Source organism: Lampetra fluviatilis, chromosome 45 (assembly GCF_964198595.1).
Source record: "Lampetra fluviatilis chromosome 45, kcLamFluv1.1, whole genome shotgun sequence".
Taxonomy (NCBI): Eukaryota; Metazoa; Chordata; class Hyperoartia; order Petromyzontiformes; family Petromyzontidae; genus Lampetra; species Lampetra fluviatilis.
Genome location: NC_136319.1, coordinates 4,743,019 through 4,759,911, shown reverse-complemented (window position 1 = coordinate 4,759,911; position 16,893 = coordinate 4,743,019). Strand labels below are relative to the sequence as shown.

Sequence of the window (16,893 nt, the reverse complement as noted above, 5' to 3'; positions counted from 1 at the left end):
AAATGTACTAGTAATGGCAGAACTCCATGATTCCAGGAAGTGGCCCAAAGCTTGCCATAACGTTAGGGACCGTGGCCAATTACAGCCAACATCAGTTGACCGTGGACAATAACATAAAAAAAAATGTTTAAAATATATATTTTTATGATAGAATATAGTATTGTCATCAGTATGACATAAGTATACCAAGTTTGCAGTCGATACCACATTGGGAAGTAGATAAAAATTGAGTTACAAGATGTGAGGATACAACAACGACAACAACAATGACAACAACAGAGTGAGTTAAAAGAAAGCGTGTAAAAAGGCGACGCGGTGTCGAAACGACGTAAGTCGAGATCCATTCTCCCAGAGAAACGACCACACGATTTGGGGTTACGTTCCTGACCAAGGGTCCGATATGAAGCTGTTATTATTTTGTTTAAGACGGTGAACACAAAGAGCACATTGAATCAACTACCAATCGTGTATCGAGTACAATGACAGTGTTTAAAACGGTTTCTTGCGCCTTTTTTTTGTTCCGTAAGGATGACGTAAATCAAACGAATCTAAAATGCACCATTGGAACCTCATTTGCCAGTAGAAAAATATGATAATTGTTTTTTACCCTTTTATCTGGCAACAAAACTGACACCTTTTTTTACAAGGAGTCATATTTGCATAGACCACAATACCTGCAGTCGGAATGCAAACAAAAAACATAACTCTGATATTTAATGTATGCACATTATACATTATCAGAGTTGTGTTTTTTGTTTGCATTCCGGAATGCAAAAAAAAACATAACTCTGATAATTAATGTATGCACATTATACATTATCAGAGTTATGTTTTTTGTTTGCATTCCGACTGCAGGTATTGTGGTCTATGCAAACATGAATCCTTGTAAAAAAAGATGTCAGTTTTGTTGCCAGATAGAAGGGTAAAAAAAACAATTATTAAATCTAAAATGCTTGAGAATCGCTAAAAATTCACGGAGGTTGAGCAACGGAGCGTGTCGGACGGCAGACTGACTGGGCCAAGGAACTTCACGTTTAAATAAGGGTCGGCTTCATTACCCTTAATAGATGTATTTTTTGGGTTATATCGCGTAAATATATAAATGTGTCATTAAAACCTGCCACCACCTGACACAGCCAACTAGTAAGGGTTGTCACGTAAACAGAACATGCCAATTAGTCACTAGTACAGCACGCTGGTGTGTTGGAGAGCCAAGCCACAACATTTACAATCTGAGTACGATATATATTCATGCGATCTAACCTAAAACAACCTCTATTATGGATGATATTGGTCGCGAAAGAGAAAAATCCACGCAGTGACCACCACAGGGGAGAGAGATTCGCAGACTCCAAATATACAGCAGCAGCAGATATGGCCAGGGTCGGGATCGAACCCACGACGTCCTGTATCCAAAGCGAGGTGGTTACCATCTCCATAGGCACCATGGCGCCCCCATCTGGTTCAAGCCAATTGCCTGACTGCTACTGACGATGAAACTAAACTATAAACTAGTTTTATTTTATTTACTTTATCAGGTTAAGACCCCACTGAGCTGTTATGAAAACATTTCAGCTCGCGGCCTGACCACAAAGGATAGTCCAATTAATATCCTATAATAATATGAATATTCTAAATTTATATTAATATCCTATAATATTAATATCCTCTAGTGGGTATTAATATCTTATATTAATATCCCATATTGAGATTAATATCCTGTAATATTATCCTATATTCTTATATAAATTTATATTAATATCCTATACCATCCTATATGAATATCCGATAGTAATAATCCTATATTATTTATTTATTTTACGAATAAAGTAGAATCGATAGAATTCGCTCCATTGAATCCAAAACGAAAAATCGATTTCGATATTTCACTGAAAGAATCTAAAAGTCGGATTCGGTCGATTGAATCCAACCTAACGGGAAGAATCGATTTCGATAAATATTGTTCGGAGTCCGGAATCGCTAAACTTAACTTTGCAGAGGAAACAATTCCTCGATTATATCTTTGAATCTGTAGGGGAAATCGCCACAGAAACTTTCAGAAGAATCGATGCCTCAATAAACTCTTGGGAATCGGTTGGAAGTAATCGCCACCCTCAAACTTAACAGAGGATTGGAATCCTCGATTACATCGTTACAAATCCTTGTCGTTTAAATTGTGTAAATATATTTAAAGCGATGTATTTACCCTTCCTATTGCTTTGTACTCCTATCGCTGTTGTTTGTGTCTGGTATTGTTTGTTCTTGTAACGTTCTGGCCCCGTGTGCCTTCTACTGGAACATCTCTAAACAAAGAGCTTTACAGCGTTTCAGATTTCCCACTCCTACCACAGTATAAATTATGACTTGTCCTGACAGTCTGTTAACAGAATAGGTTTAGATAATTTTGGCAGCTCTACATTCCTACAGTGGTGGTGGCGATGATGATATCAGCCATTCGGTTGAGCTGCTATCATTTCGGCTTGCCTGCCGGACCGATCTCAGTGGCCGGCTACACCATCGCGTCAACGGCGGAACGCTTTCGTTTCGTCGCACGAGTGGGGCCTCCTTCAGGCAATGCATGGTCGTCGATCTGCGAGCTGATCTCGCTCGGGACAGCCGGATAGTACGGCAGGTGTTCGGGTGGAATCGAGAAGTACTTCTTCGATAGGGAGGCCAGCTTCTTATTTGATAGGCTGCTGACAGGAGCCGTCGGCAATCGGATCGACTCAAACGTCCCCTCCTCGATCGTGTTGACGTTGGTGCCAAAAAGATCCTGTAGAATGGATCGCCGAACGAGATCGATGTTCTCCGGCACGATCAGCGGGACGCAGGTGACCTCGTTGTCCGGAGTCGAACTCAGGTGTCTCATGCTGAGCACTCCTTCATCGACCTCAAAGAAGTAGTTGGAAGTGTATCGGGGCGGCATAGACTTGAAGTGCTTCTTCAAAAGACTCTCCCAGCCCGTGTAAAAAGGGCGTTGGGCATCCTGATGATCGATGAACGTCGCCTCGACACTGTTGATCAGGTTGACAGTATCGACAATATCCGACGGCGTGTAGAAGTTCTTGCCCTTCATCGAATTGCGACACCATGTAACAACTCGATCGGCTTGGTTGTGCGAGTGCCCCGGCATGAGGTACAACAGAACGACTTTGCGGTAGAACAAGAGCGACAGCAGCGCAAAGAACATTAACACGACTTGAGACTTGTTCTGGCCAACACAGTTGTCCAGAATCACCACCAGGGTCTTGGGCATCGCCCCCGGGTTCTTGGCGAGCAGCCGCATGTGGTACACGAAGCGGAGACTACACAATGCGTCCGCATCCTTTCTTTGGGCGCGCTCATCGTAGAAGATCACATTGTTGATGCCGCTCGTGATATCCGCCAGCACGAAATTCTGCAACATCAGGTTTGAATTAAAGTAATCGGCGGATGGCCGCATGTGACCATAGTGTGGCATGGCGAAGCTACCGCCAAATTCCTCAATCTGAATCTGAATCGTCGGCAGGTGACTCGATTCGTGAGCAGAATCGACAACGTCGGGTTCGGCGTCGTCGTAGTGGTCCGGAATTATGGTGACGGGGATGTTCTGATCAGGAGCGTGCTGCTTTATGTACTCCTTGACGAAAGTGGACACCGTCCGGCGCTGGTCGATGGCCGCATCGAGATGCAAATTCTTCTCCTCCAGTAGGCGCTTGCGCTCATCTGCTGGAAGATCCTCGCACGCGAGCCGGACGTCGAGGCGAACGCAGCAGTCGCAGACGTCTTCCGTGGTGCGCGTCAAGCGCAGTCCGGGATAGAACATGTGAACGTATTGAATCCATCGCGAATATGACACGACTCGACACCCCTTGACTGCATCCAAATTGGCCTTGTATCGGCGATAAAGCTTGGTCCAGGTGATGTTGGGCTCAACAAAGTACTGTCGAGGCCGACGATGAGAGCAGGGAAAGTCATCCTCGACCTCCCACGTGTAGGCATTCTCCTTGATGGCGTCAAGATCATCATCAGCAAGGGCGTGATGTGGAACTTTTGGCGGGCGTCGCGTATGCAGCGTTTCGATGCCATTCTCGAGGACTTTCCGCAATCGATGGATCCTGGAACCGCCGACCGGGATGATTGCACGAATCACGCTCTCCGACAGGCCCTGCTGAAGCATCTGCAAGACAATCCTCTCCGACTGTTGCCATTCAGATCCGTTCCGGTCGGTCTCCATTAACTGCCAATCGTCCCGAATTTTGCGAACAGCGTCATCACCGAGAATGCTGATGGCGCGGGCCATTGCAGTGTCCTTGCGATTGCAACGTTCACGAACTTGACGAAGCGGGATGGTTTGCTGCGATCCACCACTGCCGCCCGCCCGACGACTGCTTTCGCTGCCAAACAGAGTTGACAATTGTGAGGACGAAAGTGCTGTCACGCGAGACGACGCAGCAGGTGATGGCGCTGTCGCCGGCACCGATGATGTCTGGCACGAGGCCGTAGCCGTCGACGTCGACGCTGGGAACGTGCCATTGGAAAGGCTCACGTACTCAATGATGCGCTCCCTCCACCGACTCGCGACGAAATTGCTGCCGAATGTTTTCCGGAAGTCCTCGAGAATGGCCAGCGATTCGCCAAAGGTGGACGCGGGCAGGGATTGCCAATGATCCTGCCCATACCCGAGCATGGAGTGCATTCGCTTGTTCAGCTCTGCTGCCCTTTTGTTCTCGCTGCGCTTGGACATGATGGCAGAATGGTCGACGCCGGGTGGGTCGCGGTGTTTATGTACACGGTGGGACGGAGTCGCCAAAAATAAATAAATTACGATTTTGACTTACGTTCGTTCAGGATCCCCGGGGGTCCCGCCATGAGGTTCAAATGTCCACGTGATGATGATGATACCAGCCTCTTGGTTGACCTGCCATCATTGTGGTGATGGCAGGTCGCTTTGTCTGAAACACAGAGCTACACAGCAGCTCAGTGAGGGGACCTTACACCTGGAGAAATAATAAAAGTGGTTTAGAGTTTACGGCAAAAGAGCTTCACAGCTCATCGGATTGCTCCTGCTGTCTATCAAAATCGAGATTCTGATCGCCTGAGGATTTCGATTCCCGAAAGCTTCCGATTCCCGGAATATTGATTCTGAATCGATTCTGCCTGCACTTAATAGCAAGAATCGCTCAAAACCTTCACGAAAAAATGAATCGATTCCTGGAATCGATTCGTGTTTGGAGGATAGGGGACAGCGTGTTGAAGAATCGATTTTTCGTAAACAATTCAGCGGGTAGGAGAGCAAATCGTTGAGATAATGAAATCGCTTAATAGGGAGCGGAGTCGTCGTGATTGTGGATCGATTCTTAGGGGGCAGATTCGTCGAGCTAGTGAATTGATTGTTGGCTGGAGGGAGTGGAAATCCCGGGATAGGGAATCGATTCAAGGTTGTGGAATCGTCGAGGTAGCGATTCTATTCTCGGTTTGTAGGGGGGGATCGATTTAATAAAGAACGTATTCCTAGGAGCCGGAATCGTTGAAATAATTGATTCCTCGACTCCCTCCACCCCACTCCTTTCCCCTTACCTACTCCTCCTACCCCCTCCCCCACCTTCCCCACCCCTCCCCCACCCTTAACCCCTCCCCCCACCTCTCCCCTCCCCCCTCCTTATCTCTCTCTGTGCGGCCGAGCGAACGTAGGCTGCGTTGAAACCTCGCGGCATCTTCACCACCACTTTTATCACCTTCCTTGTGTTGTGTTTAAGTCTTCTATGATCATCACCACTACCATCACCACTACCATCACCACCATGACGACTACTGCCACTACCATCACCGCTACCGCCACCATCACCACCACCCAGGGCCGGATCATAGTCCCGTGAGGCCCCTCGGCACATGTCATTTTGGAGGCCCCCACACCCCTCCCTCGCTTTCCTATATTGGTGTCCTTCTTGCCTTTCTCCTCGCAAAATCGGGTCCTGGGTGTACACCCACCACTGGAGTGGAAGAATGGCAGGCGCATCTTACAGATGGCTAGATGGTCAGAGGGCAGATTAGCTCCACGGTAGGTCCTGGTATCAAGGACATGAGCTCGCATCTGTTGGTCCGTCACTATGTAGTCCAGCAGATGTTCTTGCTTGGACCCGGCATGCATCCATGATGTGTGGATATGCCGATGCCAGAAGAGTGTGTTGGTAATTACAAGCCCATGGGCTGCACAAACAACTAGCAACCTCCTACCGTTGTTATTGAGCTGATCTGGCCCATACCTTCCAATCACTCCAGACCAGGTGCCTGCATCATGACCAACTCGGGCATTGAAGTCACCCAACAAGATGACTCTGTCCTGAGTGGCCACTTTAGCCAGCACCTGTGACAGCAGGTCATAGAAGGCATCTGACTCATCGGCTTTGCCTGCATCCCTCCACGAATGTTCGTCTTCAGTGGGGGCATAAGTAACCACGACCACCACTCCTCGCTTCCGGTTGATGGGAAGGCGAGCCCAAAGTATCCTGGGGCTTACAGCTTCCCACACCTCACCGCCACACTCCCACGTCCCCTTCATTCTTTTGTTCAGAATAAGAGCCACACCCTGTTGTTTGGCAGTCTCCTGCCCCGACTAGAGGACTGTCCACCCCTCATGGTGGGAGGAGCCAGAACCGGTCCACCGGACCTCCTGAATGCCACAGAGATCCAGGCGGTACCGGTCTAGTTCCCGACAAAGAAGTGGCGTACCAAGCAAGAAAACAGGCATCTGTCTGTGGCTTTTCCTACCAAGAAATGTCTTATATACCTGCCCGACACAGAGATAATTATGTGGCTTGAAATTCAAAAGATAACTTTTGCCAAACAACCAACAAAGGTTTCTGATAAGTCAGTGAAATTACTTGATGGATACTATGCACATAGGCCACACGCCATAAAAAAAAGACCTCGTAAGAGCTGTCGACAATTTGCATGTCAACGTTAGCATTATCTACTTCCGTGGATCTTAAAACAGACGGTCTGTGTAATAAAACACTACGTCAAGCACTGCTGGTCTCCGTTTGTCTTTTATTCAAGTTCTTTCTCCGCACCCCGCTGGTCTCCTCCGCGGACCAGCGTCGTCTCGCGCGCGCCCCGCACGTGATTCCTCCTCAGCTCCTCCACTCGTCCTCACACCCCGCTGGTCCTGACAAGGGACCAGCATCTCCTCTCGCGTGCCGCGCACGCTCTTCCGTTAGCTCCTCCTCGCACGCGCTCTCCTGTCAGCTCCTTCTCGCGCGCGCTCTCCCGTCAGTCGCTCCGCTCCTCCCCGCTCCGCACACCGCTGGCCGACGGTGTGCCGAAGCCCCATCAGCCACGTGGCTGATGGCGCAGCGGCCACCCAACGTGGTCCCCCTTCTTCACTCCAACAACTGACCCTGATCCCTTCCGGGCTCCCCCCTATATCTTCTCCCCCACGTGACCCTGACTCCTCCCCTTCCGAATCGTCAGATCCGGCCTTCCCATACTGGGCTCCGCCCCCCAATACCCCGGGCCGTGTGATTGGGCCAGAGCCCAGTAGCAACCCCATTTACGCTCGCATTACATATGGAAAAAATGAATGGTTGGCTACGTATAGTGCGAAAGAAATTCAACGTACAATACATAACAGCTCCGCATAATCGAAGAAGAGAGACAACCTTGCGGGTGATGGCTCTTCTAAACAACCCATCGTGCTCAGCATACACAAGTAGCCCGCCGCTAATGAGCCACGATGCCTCGCCACTGATGTCGTCAAGGAGGATAAACTCCGCTCATCCTCACAGCAGTTTTTTTTTATTCCATGGCTACGTGCAAATGTATAGTACGTCTTCTTAGTCATGAGTTTAATAATGGTAATTGTTTTTATACATATACAAGCTTTACTACCCAGCTTCGCGCGGGACTATGGATTCACCACGCCCGCGCCGCCTTCACACACCAGTTACTTGTTCAAATAATCGTCACCGGTGTTGGCCGTGAGTGGGAATCGAACTCGGGTCACCAGGTTTGTAGCGCAGCGCGCTAACCACTACACTACCGCTCCCCCCCCCACACACAAACGCGAGCGCGTCCATAGGTACACAAACACGCGCTTGCTGCAGACACACACAACTTTCAGGGTGCGTACGGCAGTAAATGACTCAATAAACCAATGCTGCGCAAAGAACGTCTTAGACCTGCAACACATTTGTATGGCACTTTACTCGCACAGAGTTGGAGGGGGGATGCGTGACATGAGCAGGCACACTGCGTTACGCTTCCGCATGCGTGGGTCACATGACAGATGTGACGTCACAGCTCACTTGCCGTGCAAAATATATGCATTATTGCGCCCCTTCCCCCAAAAAAATACAAGTCTATTTTTATAATTTGTGCATGGTGTACAGTCTGGAAAGTACCCACATGGCAAATTTCAAGTTTGTTGCATGTCTGGAAGTACGCTAAACATTTTGAACAGACACACATATTCACAAATTTTCCTTTTACATATATAGACGAATTGTAACACATTTTTGCAAGACCCGAACCGTGGTTCGTCCGGTGCTCGCTGAGCTGCATTGCCTTCCGCTTGCCAGACGAATACAGCAGCAGCCTTGTTATCATGGTCGTGCTCATTACACACACAATGTCGCTTGTCACCAAAGGAACCGCAACTATCCCGCCGATGATCTCGTCAAGGCAGCGTTAAACCATCATCGCGTGAACTCCGCTCGCCATCCTCGCTGTAGCGGCTTCTGGCTGGCGCGTCGCTTTCAGATGTGCATCGCTTCCGCGGCCGTCTGGAACGCTCTTCCTTTCCGATGTTAGGAAGCCCCTGGGGAGCTGTGGTGCACTTATAAATCAGCTACATTGACAATCTCATTCCTTTACAACTGCTTGTTGTTGTGTTTAGTTTGTTGTCCTTCCCCATCGCACCTCCAATCAGCGACGGGTTGGCTACACACAGTTCGACAGAAGTTCAACGTACGTACGCACATTTTATAACGCTGACTGTGTGCGCGTTTAAATGCGGTACATATTTATTGTGTTCCAACTTACGAACCGCTCGACTTACGAGCAGAGGCGGGGTCTCAGGGAACATGTTCGTAAGTGGGGAACTGCCCCCATCCACGTGGCCCTCGGACCTACGTCCGTTCACGTATCTCCAACAAAGGCGACGTGGTGTCGAAACGACGTAAATCGAGACTCATTCTCCCAGAGAAACGACCACACGATGCGGAGGGGGGGGGGTTACGTTCCTGACCAAGGGTCCGATATGCAGCTGTTATTATTTTGTTTAAGACGGTGAATACAAAGAGCACATCGAATCATCTACCATATCGTGTATCAAGTACAATGACAGTGTTTAAAAAGGTTTGTTACGCCTTTTTTCGCGTTCCGTAACGATGAAGTAAATTAAACGAATTGAAAATGCTTGAAAATCGCTAAGAATTCATGGAGGTTGAGACTGACTGGGCCAAGGTACTTCACGCTTAAATAAGGGTCGGCTTCATTTCCCTTAAAATAGGTTTTTTGGGGGGGTGAGATCGCGTAAATATACATGTCGTTCAAACCCGCCACCACCCGACACCGCCAACTAGTAAGGGTTGTCACGTAAACAGAACATGGCCAATTCGTCACTAGTACAGCACACCGGTGTGTTGGAGAGCCAAGCCACAACATTTACAATCTGAGTACAATTTACACGATCTAACCCCAAACAAAAACTATATTATGGATTATACTGGTCGCAAAAGCCTGCTACGTGTTAAACCTTAATTACCATATCCGGCAATGAAACACAGGAGATGCATTAAGCTTATCATGGTCGTGCTCACGCGGAACGCTGCTAACCGCTACACTACCGCCCACCACAATACATAAATAAATACACACGGATACATACAGAAATAGACCAAATAGACACACGCAGATTCAGGGCATCAAGTACTGCATTAACCACACATGATACATGTGGCAAAACATGCAAACAAACGTGGCTCTAATAGGAATAATAATGTACACAAACTGATTGGCCTACTACACGGGAGACATCCGCCTCGTCTCACCACCAGTGTCAGTAGACCAGAGAATGCGAAAAGGCGACCAGTACAAGGACAATGCCAAATATCAGAGCACTCAAGTCCAGTCCGGCGCTGCCACCAACATGGTGTCGAACTCGGACACCGCCTCCCCCACCCACGTCATAAGGGAGCCGGCTCCCTTGCCTATAAACATCTGATAGCCTTGACTCTGCTGCTGCTGAGACACTGAATATCGAAACCCGGTCCTTGAATTTTAACTGGGGCAGTTCACCAGCATAAGTTGAAGCAAATTGCCAGACTGCTGCTACTGCTGATGAGACACTGAATATCGAAACCCGGCCCTTGCCTTTAAACATCTGGGGCAGTTCAGCATTGATTCCAGCAAATTGCCTGACTCTGCTACTGATGAAACTAAACTACTCAACTAGTTTTTACGTGTACCAGGTGTAAGGCCCCACTGAGTAACTGTGTGGCTCTTTTTATTACACGTTTTTTTTTATTAACTCACTCTGTCTGTTGTTGTATCGTCAAATCTTGTAACTCAATTTTTACCCACTTCCCAATGTGGTATCGACTGCAAACTTGGTATACTTATGTCATACTGATGACAATATTATATTCTATCATAAAAATAAAAAAAGTATTTTTAAACATTCATTTTTATATGGTATGTTTCGGCTTGGGTCTAATTGTCCACGCTCAACTGACGTTGGCTGTAAATCACCACGGTCCCTTACGTTATGGCAAGCTTTGCGGCCACTTCCTGGAGTCGTCGAGTTCTGCCATTACTAGTACGTTACTTTTCATTAAAGCGTGTTTAAAAAAAAGTTATTTTAATATTACTTATTTTGAAGCGACCTCGCCATCACAAGTGAAGTATTGGAAATGACGGCAGGAAACTCCTTTGACGGGAACACACTTCTTTTATTAAATCTTGACTTGAACGATACAACGCGTGGCCTCTCTTCTTCACAGTACGGTCACCATACAACGATACAACTCGTGACCTCTTCTCTCCGCTCCACACTTCTCTCGACTCCCGTAGATTCTGTGCTGCTGGCTCTCTGTGCCTCGTGTAGACTCCGCGCCTCGGCTACACTCTTCTCTCGTCTCGTGTAGACTCTGCGCCTCTGCTACACTCTTTACTCGTCTCGTGTAGACCTTACGCCTCCGCTACACTCTTCACTCGTCTCGTGTAGACTTTACACATCTGGCTACACACTCTTCAGTACCCGTCTCGTGTAGACCTTACAACTCCGGCTACACACTCTTCAGTACCTATCTCGTGTAGACCTTATACTCTCTCTGGCTACACCGTATGCATTACTCGGCTCGTGTAGACCTTACACTCTCTCTGGCTACACCGTATGCATTACTCGGCTCGTGTAGACCTTACACTCTCTCTGGCTACACCCTGTACATTACTCGGCTCGTGTAGACCTTTCTCTCTCTCTGGCTACACCTTGTACATTACTCTCCATTACTCTACATTACTCTCCCTTACTCTCCTCTCCGGGCTCTATCTCTGCACCTTCGTCTTCATTCCTAGATGGTTCCACTTCCTCCCCCTACTCCTCTGTGCATCACCTTATATATCCCTTCCTCCCGGGAGACGGAGCGGATGCGGACCTCAACGTCGGCACCGCTCCTCAGTTACCCAATCACCATGCGCTATCTCTACGATCCGTTTCCGCCCAGCGCGTGTTTCCACTCCTCGACCAATCACACCGTGCTGCCACCCGATCACTCCCTCTCAGCGCGTCACCGGCACACAGCCAATCAGCAGCACTACCCCCACCCGCGCTGACGCCTGCTCCTCCCCGTCAGCGCGCGTCACCACACACACACCCGTACATACGCGCTGGCACACGACGTATACCCCCAGCGCGTATCACCACTACATCACCCCCTCCCACATAGCTCGCAGCCGGCCCGGCTGCTAACAACAACCAACCGCAACGATAAGACGACAACCCAAACCAAAAAAAAACCCCGTAACCCCCCAGTGTGCCCCGTAACATAACAAGAACAACAACAACAACGACAAGAACTATGTACAAATTGACAACGAACACAAGAAAAGTCAACAACAACACAAAACACGCGAATTCCAGAAAACGAACGCGCCCAGCGTCCCTGCGACTACACGCAGTGACGAGGCGCTCCAACTGCCCCGACTCCTCACGAGGCGGGTCACGCAAAGTAGCGCGACCTGGCGTGAGTCCGTCTGGCTGGTCCGTCGTATGGGGCGGGACGCTGACGACCGTCCGGCGGTTCCGGCAGCTCCAGACGGCGCGGAACGGGCCTGAAAGGGCCGGCCCCGCCGCGGAGATCCGGCCGCCGGTGGTCGGCAGCTGTCAGTTCCGAGACACCTGGGAGCAGATCAGGCGAAAATACGTGTGGATCAGGCAGAGACATTTCCCCCTGTGGGTCGCCAGTCACGTCACACGCTCGGCCCTCACGACACAAGGGGAGGCCATATGGAGGCGAGAACGGTTTCAGTCGGGAGGGGTGAACGTACCAACGGCGCTTTCCCCACTTTATCTGAACGCACTGGGGCCGTGCAACGCGCACGACCTCCACGGGTCCCCTCCACGGTCTCAACAATTTAGGCGACGTAGCCAAGGGTGCCTGAGGGCAATGCAGCCAAGCCCTGTCACCTGGTTTCCATTCGTGCATGGACACCTTCCGTGCCCGCAACCGTTCATTAGCAATTTGGCGAGCCCGCGAATTAAGCCGTGCGGCCTCCCTCGCCTCTGTCAGCTTGTGAATATTAAACTTAATATGTTCTGCCAATTTAGAATTATTTCGTGGAGCGGACAGGCCAAGTTGCGTTTCCATTGGCGGGTCAGCTTCCCGACCGTACATCAAGTAGAATGGGGAAAACCCCGTAGCTGCATGGGGGGCCATTCTATACGCGGCAAGGACCCCCGGGACCTGCAGGTCCCAATCTACATGTGCCTCACACACCTGCTGGCACAGCATGGAAGTTAAAGTTTTGTGAAGTCTCTCCACCATCCCGTCTGTCTGCGGGTGGTACGGGGAGGTACGCACCTTCTTGGTACCCAACAGATCGCACACCTCTTGCAACAATTTACTCGAAAAATGTTTACCTTGGTCGGTGAGCAGGCGTTCGGGAGCCCCCTTGTCCAGGACATAGCCCTGGACGAAGGCGTCCGTCACAGCCGCTGCCGACTGGTTAGCGAGAGGCCACGCCATAGGCCATCGGGTAAAGTATTCGACCCCCACTAACAAGTATTTATTCCCTCTCGGCGTGACTGGAAAGGGCCCCAAAATATCGAGTGCAACGAGCTCGTTAGTGCGCGAGACCTGAATAGATTGCAGCGGTGGATTAGCTGCCACGGGCGGTGGTTTACGTCTGGCGCACTCAACGCACCCCTTCAGAATATTTACCACATCACTTCCCATTCCCGGCCAGTAATAGTCACGCTGAAGCAGGGCAAGCGTCTTGTTAACTCCCAAATGCAAGAGGCGTTCGTGGGCCGCCAAGACAACCCTCCCCTTTACAGCGGAAGGCACCACGAGTGCGTTCCGCCGGGACAAACTGTCCCATCTTAATAACATGCCCTGCTTAAGTACATAGGAGCCGGTGTGCTCCTGGTCCTCCTCGGGACCCCCCACCTTGCGGCGCAATGCTAGCAGCGAGCTGTCCGCCATCTTGAGACGGCCCCATTCGCTGAGCGACAACGAGAGCAGGGAGTCCCGACCCTGAGAGGCAGTGGAATCATCCACGATCGGTGCGCCCGCTGTCGCAGCCAGTGCCCCCATCTCCCCCGCAAGCGTCGGTTTACAGCGCGCCGATCCAGACAAACACGCGCATTCATTACAAGGCAACAACCGCGACAGGCAATCGGCATTTGTGTGTCGCAACCCCTTACGGTACGTAGTCGTAAACTGATAGTCCTGGAGGACTTCCAACCACCGCGACAACTGGCCCGAGGGTTGGGCGACCCTCAATGAATACTGTAGCGCCGCGTGGTCCGTTCGGACCGTAAAGTGACGACCATAGAGATATGGTCTGAACTGTTGCACAAAAAAGATAATGGCAAGCAGCTCGCGACGGGTGACGCAGTAGCGCTGCTCCGCCGGAGACAACACCCTACTACCGTAGGCGACAACTCTTTCGACACCCCCGACGACTTGGGATAGCACCCCCCCAATGCCCGTGTTGCTAGCATCCGTGTCCAGCAAAAAGGGACTCGCAAAATCGGGATAACACAAGGGTGGGGCACCCACCAAGGCGTCCCGGAGGGAGCGAAACGCGGCTTCCTCCTCCGGTCCCCATTTGAACTTCACTCCCTTCGCCGTTAGAGCGTGCAAGGGTTTTGCAATAATGGCGAAGTGCTCAACGAACCGCCGGTAATAAGAAGCAAACCCGATGAAACTACGCACGTCGGAAATGGACGTAGGTGTCGGCCAAGAACCGACACAATCCGTCTTCGCGGGATCGGTGGAGATCCCCGAAGAATCGACAATGTGACCCAAATATCTAACCGACTTACGAAGGAGGTGACATTTGGCCGGTTTAAATTTTAGTTTAGCCGATCGCATTCGCAAGAACACCCCTCTCAATCGCTGGAGGTGTTCCTCAAATGTTTTACTGAAAACAATGACATCGTCCATATAAATCAAGCATGTATCCCACTGCAAGCCCGACAAAACCAACTCCATAAGTCGCTGAAACGTCGCTGGAGAGGAGTGAAGTCCCATGGGTAACCGGTTAAACTGGAACAGCCCCCCTGGAGTCCGAAATGCTGTCTTAGGTTTCGACTCTTCGTCGAGTGGCAACTGCCAAAACCCCGATAACAAATCAAGAGTCGAAAAATATCGCACACCAGACAATGCATCGAGGGACTCATCCATCCTGGGGAGCGGATACGCGTCAGCCACAGAGATCTTATTCAGGCGACGGAAATCAACGCAGAATCGCAGGGACCCGTCCTGCTTCTTAACCAGCACAATAGGCGCTCCCCACGGGCTGGAGGAGGGCGAAATAATATCGGCTTCTAACATTTCGTTAACAGCCGACTGAACATGTTCCTTCTCCGCAGGACTCAGTCGGAAGGGATTTAGCCTGACCGGCGCCGCATCGCCCGTTTCAATGTGGTGGTGCAACAAATCCGTGCACCCAATGTCATACTTATGTTTACTGAACACATCAGAAAATTCTATGAGCAACTCGCGCAGCGCACCCAACTGCACCGCCGACAAATCGTCCGAGGCGGCGCATAGCGAATGGACCCACTCAAGGTCCTCCCTTGTCTCAACGTTCTGCGCGGGGCTCGAGGCCACCTGCGCAACCAACCCATCATCCACAGGGACCCGCGCCGCGTGAGCCAGCACGGTGCCCTGTTGAATGACAGCTGGCCGCGACCCCGCGTTCAAAACCATTACAAACGGATCCCTGTCAGCCCGCACCAAAGTGTGAGCCACCGATAAATCAAGACCCCCGACAGCCTTGTTAGAAGGACCCAAAAGCACACTTTGTTCCGAAGCCTCCCTCACCCATGGTTTCCGCAACCGGAGGGGAATTAACATCTGTGAACCCGGGGGCACATGCACGGTCTGTGTCGCCACCGCTTGTATCGTAGCGCACGCCGTCCGAATGTCAGTAGGGCTCGTCAAAAATGCAATCCGGCGACCCGATGGCAGTTCAATGCATCGTTGATCGATAAGAATTTTAATGGGCATTTTAGCCAAAAAATCAGTGCCCAAAAGACAAGGAACCGCCAAAGAAGACGAAACGAAAACGGGTCCCGACAATTTGATATCTCCAATGCAAATGGACGCCCTAATCTGACCGATAATGCCCAACGATCCCCCATTAGCGGCGTAAAATGGCACATCCACCGGGAGCAGCGGACGACATTGGACTAGAAGAATATTATAAATGAGGTCCGATATAATAGTTGCCGACGCCCCCGTGTCCACTAACACCCTAATCTCGACCCCATCAATAGATCCCGTAACAACGGACGAACCCGCCGAAGCAGCCACAATTCTATGCCCCAATTCCGCCCATTCAATATCTCCCTGGTCCCGGCCGAACCCCTCTCGCCGAACCGAATCCCCGAACCTTAACCGGCCCTCCTCCGCCGCGACGCGGCGTCCCATGTGTGTCGAGTATACAGGCCGAGCGTGTGAGGTGCCGCGACTTGCCGGGGATTGTAGAGATGACTTGGGCTCTCGGTCGTCGTCCAGCCGAGCCCCCATGGCGCGCTGACGCGGAGCGCGGCACCCGGACGCCACGTGGCCCCGGAGGCCGCAGTTATAGCACGTGACGAGGGTCGGAGTAGATCTCGGTTGCTCCGACTTTCGGCCCGATCGCAGAGGCGACCGAGCCCCCGGCCTCCAGTCCCCTGGTCGTCCCGCGGCGAACGCCTCCTCTCGTGGGCTGACGACTTGGGGTTCGGTGACCACCGAACCCGGAGCTGCGACGACGGCAGCGTTGCAAACAACTCCTTGTTTCCGTTGTAGGGCCTCGTGCGCTTGAATACTCGTGGCGACTCTCAAAGAAGAAATATCAATCTCGTCAGCTGTGTTGATAGGGACCCCCAGGTCCTGCGCCAACTTAAGCAGCTGCTCCAAAACCATCGCGTCTTGGCCCTCCTCGTCGATCCGAGGGAACGCAGCATCGGCAAGAGCCAGCAACGCCGTGCGATAGGCCAGCGCGGTCTCCGTGTCCGCTTTCCGTCTTGCGTAGAAATGATGGCGGCACGCCGAGGGAGGTCCGTAGACCCTGGCCAACAGACCCAGCGCATCCTTCAGCGTGGAGCGGTCCGACTTCTGTGCGGACCTGAAGGCCGCGAGCGCGTCGTCGTCCAGCATGGCAGGCAACGCCCGCAGCGCCGTAGCATCGGACCAT

The 16,893-nt window shown here is 51.0% G+C and overlaps 1 protein-coding gene across 2 annotated transcripts; it reads right to left on the bottom strand.

Annotated features, from left to right (window-relative positions):
* Positions 1-869: 869 nt before the first annotated feature.
* LOC144947480 (uncharacterized) lies at positions 870-5,060 on the bottom strand. 2 transcript variants are annotated; one of them, XM_078876708.1, is made up of 2 exons: positions 4,821-4,904; positions 870-4,376 (listed from the first exon to the last, which is right to left on the bottom strand). In XM_078876708.1, the coding sequence occupies exon 2, from the start codon at positions 4,280-4,282 to the stop codon at positions 2,510-2,512; it is 1,773 nt and encodes a 590-aa protein (XP_078732834.1). In that variant the 5' UTR covers positions 4,283-4,376; positions 4,821-4,904; the 3' UTR covers positions 870-2,509. The 2 variants fall into 2 exon arrangements, with proteins under 2 accessions (XP_078732834.1, XP_078732833.1); XM_078876707.1 differs by having other exon boundaries at positions 870-5,060.
* Positions 5,061-16,893: the final 11,833 nt, after the last annotated feature.